Source organism: Morus notabilis, unplaced genomic scaffold (assembly GCF_000414095.1).
Source record: "Morus notabilis unplaced genomic scaffold, ASM41409v2 Scaffold1498, whole genome shotgun sequence".
Taxonomy (NCBI): Eukaryota; Viridiplantae; Streptophyta; class Magnoliopsida; order Rosales; family Moraceae; genus Morus; species Morus notabilis.
Window position 1 is genome coordinate 25,635 of NW_010358258.1, and position 9,646 is coordinate 35,280.

Below are 9,646 nucleotides of genomic sequence, written 5' to 3' on the forward strand. Positions count from 1 at the left end.
GTCTTAAAGTACTTAAAAGACGTTTGCGGAGAAAATTAATTAAAATGGTATAAAAGACATTTTGTGTTTCAAAAAATAGTCTTAGAGTACTTAAAAGACGTTTTCCAAAACGTGATGGTATTATTTTAATTTTATTAAAAACACAAGATATATCAAGAACATATTTTATTATAATATAAAATATCAAAATAATTTTATCTTAAAAAAGAAATATAGAGACACTTTCTTTTCTTATTAACTATCTTTTATACTAATTTATAAGGTTATTTAAATTTAAGAACTTGACAACAAAATAAATGCTAACTGAAAACTAAAATACTAAACAATGTTATAATATCTCAGATTTTAATTAGAAAGACAACACGTTAAGTAAAATTAAAATACACATAACTCTAGCCAAACTACTTGAAGTTAAAAATGTTGGCATCTCTATCTCATAAACAAGGACTAAAATATATTTAGTGAACAAACGCTCGTGGCCATTTCCATTATTTTATATTAATCACGTATCCACGACCTCTCGGCTTTTATAGATATACAATCAATCTGGGTTATCTCGCCGCGTGATTTCATCAGCATGACCGCAACCACGCAGTAACCTCTTAAGTAATTAATAAAGGAACTTTTATATTATATTGGGAAAAATAAATGATTATTAGTTTTTTATTATAAAATTATTTGTTTTGCACTTATTAATTTAATGTAATGTTAATTTTTATAGTTTAAATTATAATTTAAGTTATATATGTAAAAAAATTAAATTTAAATTTTTAAGAGAATATAATTAACATCAAAAAGTCAAAAAAAAAGAAAGAAATTATTTTAAAATCAACCCACCGTCTATAATAATTGTGCAATAATAACTATTAAAAACATTGTTATTGTGCGTTTGGAATAAAAATCTGTGTCATGATTTAGATCATAATTCGTGGTTCGTTACGGTATTTTTTCTCATAAAAAATACACGTAAATTGAAAATAATGCTGAATCTATGAACTAAACGTCGCTTAAATCTCAACTGTTTGTATCTCGTATTAAATTTAAGACCCATTTAATTTATTGATTTAAAATTTTAATTTAAATTAAAATATAATTTTATATAAATTTTTTTTATTATAATAAAAAATTTAAATATGATTATTTTTAAATTTTTTTTTAATAAAATCTGAATTCTAATGAGCGGAACGTTAACATGTTATTTGCCTCGCTTCAAAAAAAATTGAACGTTGTTCGCTGTATGTACTGCTCGTGATTAAGGACAAACACGTGGCCCCAGAAAACTTTCGAAACCAGCAGCTAAAAAGCTGTCTTCTTCTAAAGCCAAAAAAGGCTACAGAAAATCAATTAGGCTTGTTAACTTGCCTTGGTTAGTACTCATCTTCGTCCTTGCACTTGCCATTAGAGCCTCTGCTTTTTCCGTTTTGCCAGAAATTTTTGTTTTTTATTTTTGGTTTCTTTTTGCAAGTGTTCGTCTTCTCTCCTCTCGATATATATATATATATATATATATATTGGTAAGCCTTATCTCTCTTAATTTATTTCTTCTGCACTCAAACATTTTGTTTTGCTGATGAGAAAAATCTGAAAGCCCTAAAGCCCCAAATCCATCAAAGCTTGCCAATCACGCTGGTTTTGATTGCCTGGTTGAGTGAGTCTACTAATGTTCTTTGGCAGTCTTTTCAATTTTCTGGTAATATTTCCTTCCTTCAACTTATATCGCATCCATGCCCTGTTGTATCTGCAAAGTCTTCCATTATTTTCTTTCAATCTTTTGGCATTCTAAATGCTATGGGTTATGCTTAGATCTGTGTTTTGTATAAGGCTTTGCTAAAAAAAAAATCTTGTGTTTGATATTTTTATGAATTAATGTATTTGTTGATTTTGTGGTAAATATTGATTTTTGGTTTGTGCATGTTTACTGAAGAAACTTCTTGGCTGCGGTGCTCTTATCTATTCTATAATCTATAACTAATATAGAAATTTAACTCTAATATGAAAGTTGGTTCCAACACCAATATTATTACTGGTTTTTTGGATGAAGTAGCATCCACTCAATGATGTAACGATATATACATAGAGATACTTCATTGCAAAGTGTTCCCTCAGATTTTATCTATGGAGATGATGAGGATATTGTGGTCATGAACGATTTATGGAGGTTCTAAGTAATTCACTTATTGGATCAACTGTCAAAAAAAAAAAAAAAAAAAAAAAACGTATTATTTGTTTTCTTTCCCTGTTATTTTGAATACTTAAATGTAGACTTGGATATGAGCCACGTTGGAATTGTCTTCATTGTATGGCATTTGTCTGATTTCGTGTATCGTCCTCTAATATTGCCATATTATCACACTTTCTCCGCCGCTTATTTACTCCCACATCCCTTTTTGCTATCATTTTTTACATTAAAAATGAACAATATTCAAGGGAGGGTGGTTAGAAGAGTTATTTTTGTTCACTAAAAAATGTCCTTGCCGTTCTTCTCTTTCTAATCATCTCCCAGAAGAGCCTTATGCATTGTACTCCATAAACATATGAACAACAATTAAAAAAAAACCCATTGTCCACCATTTTTTAAAATTACATCTCCAATGAATTTACAAAAAGGGCACGCACGTCGAAGCACGTGGCTTGAAACTAGTATTATATATATTGTATATATCAATGCAATTATTCATATTGCAACTTTCTGCTTCATTCCAATCTTCCTATTGCTCTCGGTTTAAGAATTATTTGGTTTTGAGAAATTTAAAGATAACGAAAAATTACAGCTTTCATAATGCAGTGGTTGAGCTTGGCTCTTACATTACATGTATATTGTCTTCTTTTGGTTTGAATACTTTGATAAAATTGGATTGGATGGTTTCTTAATACTTCGATCTTTTCCTATTGGTGGAATTAAATTTAAGAGGTTCAGTTAAACAATTAAAGAGTTTGATCTTTTCCTTTTAGTCGGTATGTTCTTTCAGGATTGTACGTTCATTCCATGTAATGAGTTGTTAATTTTCAGAAAGGAATGATCGGCATAAATATAATACCAACAAAGCTTGCTTTTGAGGTGGGATTGACCCATTTCGAAACTCCGCTACTTCCTTTTTTTGGTCAAACTCTGGCATTAACGAAGTTGGGAATTAATATTTGGTTTTTATGTTGCTTTTTCCACCAAAATGCTCTGCCCTATATTTTCCTCTACAAACATTAACTTTGTAGGCTAATAACTGTGAAGGGTCATATAAATCTTACTAAATGGCACGTTCCACTATTAGTTTACTGCTTATTTTAAGGATTTTGCTTGTTTCAAATATTTTTCATAAGGATGCATAACTTTCTATATTGTGTTACATACTAATTTTAAGATATATCTTGACATCTGCTAAATTGTCCTACCAAATCTATAGATTTTTTATTTTTTAAATACACAAATCTATGGATGTTTAGTGCTTACATTGACAGATACATTTATGTTGATTTATTTTCAGAAATAATATCTAATCATGACTTGTGCTAGGATTCTGAAGGGATAAGGATGTTATATACAATGATGAGATTTTATTGTTGGAAAATTCTCCTTCATTAGGAATAGTTGAATCTTTTTTGTTAGAGTCAATAGAATAAATGCTTATTTTCTTTGCTTAATTTTTCAATCAAAGACTTTGTGGAGGAATTATTATTTGTTTCATAATTTTTTTTTCCAAAAGCATTTTTTTCATAATTTCAATGTATTCTTTTTGAGTGAAAAACTACCTGCTGTTGATGCAACGAATCAGGTAAATATTGGTCATTAATGATACAAGATTTTCTTTACTGTTTCATATCTCTATGTTTTCAAATGTCAGAATTTAATCAACCCTAAAACAAAAAATTCAAAATTTTTATATGACTTAGCATGAAGAATTCGATTACTTGACTCAGAACATTCAAAGGGATGTTAGAAGGCAATCCTTCCAAATTTTCTTGCATTTCGTCAAATATGTATGCCTGGTTTTTTATTGTAAGATGATATCTTGTCGTAATGACATCTTTCTTCAAAGTCATATTAGTTGTTCTAAAATACTTAGACTTCATTTAATCTTTGTAAACTCATTTCCTTTTCTTTATAACTTTTTTTTCCTTTATATGTTTATACATTTGATTGAAGTTTGATGTTTCTTTTGCAGCAAACAAGCGATTAGCTCCAGCCATCAATTTGATCAAAATTTTGGAATTGGAGGTGTTTTTGTATATCATATGTAATCTTTGCAATTGAGTCTGTGGCATTAACAAAATCGATATCCAAGGCACTTTATGTTTTTGCCATTTTATGTTGTATTGTTTTGGCTGCTTTATGTGGATATAGCTTGTTCAATCTCATCAGAAATGCACATTTAGTTTGATTTGTACTTAAGTGGCATCCAATCAACTCTCAAGGGGTCTTGCATGTGTGGAGCATGTGCTCCCAACTAGTACAATGCTAAAAGAGTAAAGGTGAAAAAAATATTTGAGCTCTCGAGCAAAGCGGTTATGGAGGATGGTAAATGGATTTTGGTGCAGAGGCCAGCTGAGAAGGACTTGTGGAGGCCCAGTGGTTCGGTGAAGGAAGAAGAGGACTCTAAGCCTTTGAAGGTCACGTTTACAGAGCCCGCCAAGCACTGGACTGACGCAGTTCCGATCGGCAATGGCCGCCTTGGAGCCATGGTTTGGGGTGGCGTCGCATCAGAAACTCTCCAGCTCAATGGTGAACCTTCAAATCTTGTTTAGAAAAAAAAAATAATAATAATAATAAAACTAGCATTTTGAAGTTTCATTTTGAGAATTAGCATTTTGAAGTTTCATTTTGACAATTAACACCGATTTCTTGGCTTCTTAGTCTTATTTTATTTGTTTATGTGTTGATTGAAGTTTTGCAAGGTTGAATTTTTCACTTGATCTGTTTGTCGATTAAGGGATAGTGTAGGAAACTGAGAGTTATTCAAGATAAATGCTTTACTTCTCTTTTGTATTTTCATTAGTGACAAAACTGTTTGAAGTGTGCATTTGTCGTTGCAATTCTTGTTTCTTTCCTTCTTTCCCTTTTTTTTTTGTTTTGGTTATTACTTATTAGCTTCCTGAACCATGAGGATTGTATTACTTTGATCTCTGTACTTTTTTTTTGGGGCAAGTTACTTCCTGAATTTTGATAATTTTTTTTTTAGGATTTCTGAAATTTAAAATTGAAATTTTTTGGTGTTGTTTGTAGAATTGTGTGTTTGGTGAGGAACCATTCAAAGCAAAAATTTGTTATGTTAAAACTTTGGATGTTGCAGAGGACACACTTTGGACTGGAATTCCTGGAAACTACACTAATCCCAAGGCTCCTGAGGCATTGGCAGAGGTTAGGAAACTTGTGGATAATGGAGAGTATGTTGAAGCTACGAAAGAAGCAGTCAAATTATCAGGAGATCCTTCTGATGTATGTAAACTCATCACCTTCAATACAGTATTAATTTGTCCTTTAAGTTTTTATAATTCAATTTAATGAATTCCATTTAATTTCTAGGAATTATCCCTAATATCTTGTATATAACTTAGGAGGAGAATCCGGGATTCTACCGGATCTTTATTTTATCTTTCCTAGTTTAGTTGGTTTGTTTCCTTAGTTAGTTACAACCTAAGAATAGTCAAAGCTTTATTATTTGTATATATATGTGTACCGGCTGATTAAAGGAATAAGAATTGATATTCATTCTTCCGAAAAACCTTCACTAGGCTCGTATCTCTGGAAATTTTTTTTTTCTCTCAGCCCTGCTGCCTCTCACCATCATGCTCACGGCAGGTCTCTTTTTCCCCTCTGCCCTGCCGCCTCTCACAGTCACTCTCACGGTAGGCCTCTTCTTTTCCAGTCAACTGGCCTTATTCTCTTGGCCTTATCCTCGTATTGTGCTCCCGTATTCTCACGATTAGGGATCGATCTATTCCTCTTTTTCTCTAGACTTCACATCGCCGTTTTTTTTTTTGTTTTTCCCTGAATGACTAAATACGGCATGGCCACAGAGAAGTCTACCTCAACCTCGGCAGATAGTTCCACTACCGAAGTTTCATCCGCAACCAATTCCCTTGGAGGACCAGAAAACACATCAACTCTCATTACCGGACACAAACTCAAAGGCCACAATTACCTACAATGGTCACAATCAGTGATGATGTTCATTTGTGGTAAAAGCAAAGATGAATATCTCACTGGTGAGATTACAATTCCAGGAAAAGGAGACCCTAAATACAGAACATGGAAAACAGAAAACCACATGATCATGTCATGGTTGATCAATTCTATGAATAACGAAATAGGAGAAAATTTTCTCCTATACGGGACTGCAAAGGAGATATGGGATGCAGTGAGGGAAACCTACTCTAGCTCGGAAAATATCTCAGAATTGTTTGAGAGTGAAGCTACTCTTCATGATCTACGTCAAGGAGACCTCACGGTAACACAATACTACAATACTCTCACTCGTCATTGGCTGCATCTTGATATGTTTGAAGTCCATCCGTGGAAGTGCAGTGAAAGATACAAAGTTATACCGGGAAATAGTGGAGCAGAAAAGGACCTTCAAATTTCTTCTTGGCCTCAACAAAAATCTGGACGAGGTCAGAGGAAGAATAATGGGTACAAAGCCTTTTCCAAGTATAAGGGAGGCTTTTTCAGAGGTTCGTCGGGAGGAAAGTAGGAAGAAGCTGATGATGGGCTCTCAAAATTCCGCTCCAACTCTGGAAGGATCCACCTTGGCTGCTAGAGGACCACAGAGTAGTTTTACTGACAACAGGCAAAGAAAAGGAAGACCTTGGTGTGATCACTGCCGCAAAACAGGACACATCAGGGAGGAAAGTAGGAAGATTCACGGGAAACCATCTGATTGGAAGCCTTCTAGACCAAACAATGATCGGGAAGGCAGAATCAATATTGCTGCCACTTCTAGTGACAATGACACCTGCACCACTTCTGGTTCACAGGCTAAAAACAGCCCCTTCACAAAGGAACAACTTGAGGTACTCCAGAAGCTGCTTAGCCAGAATGTCATGGCTCAAACAAGCAATAAAAACCCGGGTTCTAGTATGCTAGCACATAAAGGTAATCTTTCAAATGCCTTTGCGGTTAATAAATGTCATACAAATCCTTGGATTGTTGACTCAGGAGCCTCGGATCATATGACGGGAGATGCCTCTATATTTCACGAGTATAGTCCAAACCTTGAGAACCATACAGTCCGCATAGCAGATGGTTCCTCATCAAGAGTTAAGGGAACAGGAGTAGTGAAAGTCACTAAGGATATCACCCTTCATTCGGTTCTTCATGTTCCTAATTTGGACTACAATTTAATTTCAGTGAGTAAATTAACTCGTGATCTCAATTGTGTGACTAAATTTTTTCTAAATCTTTGTGAATTTCAGGAATTGAATTTGGGGAAGACGATTGGCAGTGCTGATGAGTGTTTTGGGATCTATCTCCTTAAGGATAATATTTCTTCAAGAAGGCAATCTCATAATAAAAATGGTGGATCATTCAAGAGTCAGTCCTGTAAAAACACTTGTGTCAATAAGGATAGTGAGATTATGTTATGGCACTATCGTCTTGGTCATCCCAATTTCATATATCTCAGAAATTTGTATCCATCATTGTTTATCAATAAAAGTCCAAAGTTTTTCAATTGTGAAGTTTGCCAACTTGCTAAACACACTCGTAGTAGCTATCCTAACTCCTCATACAAACCTTCTCACCCCTTTGCCTTAATTCATAGTGATGTATGGGGCCCCCCAAGAGTAAAAAATATCACTGGAACGAGGTGGTTTGTGTCTTTTATTGATGATCATACTCGCTTAACATGGGTATTCCTTATGAAAGAAAAGTCTGAAGTTGGACAAATTTTTCAGAATTTTAATTCTATGATACAAACACAATTTCAAACCAAGATTCAAATTCTTAAAAATGACAATGCCAAAGAATACTTTGAATCAATTCTTGGCACATATCTCATGAGTCAAGGGATTGTCCACTTAAGTTCTTGTGTTGATACCCCTCAGCAAAATGGGGTTGCCGAGAGGAAGAACAAGCACCTATTAGAGGTGGCTCGGTCACTCATGTTCACCACTCACGTTCCAAAATATTTCTGGGGAGAAGCCATACTCACAGCCACATACCTTATTAATCGGATGCCTTCCAAAATCCTTCAGTTCCAAACTCCGTGCAATGTTGTCCTTCAAAATTTCCCACACACTAAATTCATCTCATCATTAGCTCCAAAGATATTTGGATGCTCTGCCTTTGTTCATATACACTCTCAACACTGTGGGAAATTAGACCCTAAATCCATAAAATGTGCCTTTCTCGGGTACTCCTCACATCAAAAAGGGTATAAGTGATACTCTCCCACAACCAAAAGGTTCTACAACTCAATGGATGTAACCTTCTTTGAACACCAATCATTCTTTTCCAAACCTGTAATTCAGGGGGAGAACATGAGAGAATTCCAGCTTTGGGATCTTGAATTTCAGCCCCAATTTTAGCCCCCTCCAGCCCATTCTCGGTCCTACTCCTCAAACAAATTCTACCAGTCAATCCGAGAGTCCACCAAGTCTATCCCATATCCAAGACAGTCCCAGTCCAAACCGTTCTAGTCCACCTCTTCAGCTTCAACAAAACAATGAAAAGAATAAAGAGGTAATTGTCTACTCCAGGAGGAAGAAGTCTGGAAAGGAGATAGAGCACACAATGCCTCTTACACTAGACCATGAAGCTGATCCGGATTCAATGTCTACACAAGTTCACTCGGGTAAGGATAATTTAGATATTACAATACCTACTATGGAGAATTTAGATGTTCCAATTACCTTGAGGAAAGGTGTCAGAACGTGCACGAATCATCCTATTAGCCAATTTGTCTCATATGTGAAACTATCACCATCATATAAGGCCTTCGTGTCTACTCTTGATAGTATGCAGGTTCCCAACACTATTCAGGAGGCTCTCAAACACACAGAATGGAGGAAGGCAGTTAATGATGAAATCCAAGCATTGGAGAAAAATAACACATGGGTGTTGACAGATCTTCCTTCAAATAAGAAGACTGTCGGATGTAAGTGGATTTTTACTATCAAACACAAGGCTGATGGTAGTATTGAGAGACTAAAAGCTCGACTAGTTGCTAAAGGGTTCACTCAGTCTTATGGAATAGATTATCAGGAAACTTTTGCTCCGGTGGCTAAACTAAACACTATCAGAGTCCTTTCACTTGCAGCAAACAAGGACTGGCCTCTACATCAACTGGATGTAAAAAATGCATTTTTGAATGGTGACCTTGAAGAAGATGTGTACATGGAAATACCTCCAGGACTGGAAGCAACTGTGGAAAGCAGCAAGGTGTGCAAACTCAAGAAGTCTTTGTATGGACTCAAACAATCTCCTCGTGCATGGTTTGACAGGTTTGCAAAGTCAGTTGTGAGAAATGGATTCACTCAATGTCAGGCAGATCATACATTGTTCGTGAAATTCTCCTCAGAAAACAAAGTGGCAGTCTTAATTGTATATGTCGATGACATCATTCTGAAAGGTGACTATAAGGAATTAGTGAGAGTGAAAGCAGTTCTAGCCAAGGAATTTGAAATCAAAGATCTTGGCAATCTCAGGTATTTTCTC

General features: G+C 34.8%; 1 protein-coding gene across 1 annotated transcript in view; it reads left to right on the plus strand.

Annotated features, from left to right (window-relative positions):
* Window positions 1-1,282: 1,282 nt before the first annotated feature.
* LOC21385620 (alpha-L-fucosidase 2) overlaps window positions 1,283-9,646 on the plus strand; it is a 13,776-nt gene continuing 5,412 nt past the window's right edge. Inside the window, exons 1-3 of the mRNA XM_024161819.1 lie at window positions 1,283-1,690; window positions 4,158-4,714; window positions 5,283-5,428. Coding sequence (XP_024017587.1) covers window positions 4,501-4,714; window positions 5,283-5,428 — 360 coding nt within the window. The 5' untranslated portion in view covers window positions 1,283-1,690; window positions 4,158-4,500. The remainder of the gene's footprint in view (window positions 1,691-4,157; window positions 4,715-5,282; window positions 5,429-9,646) is intronic.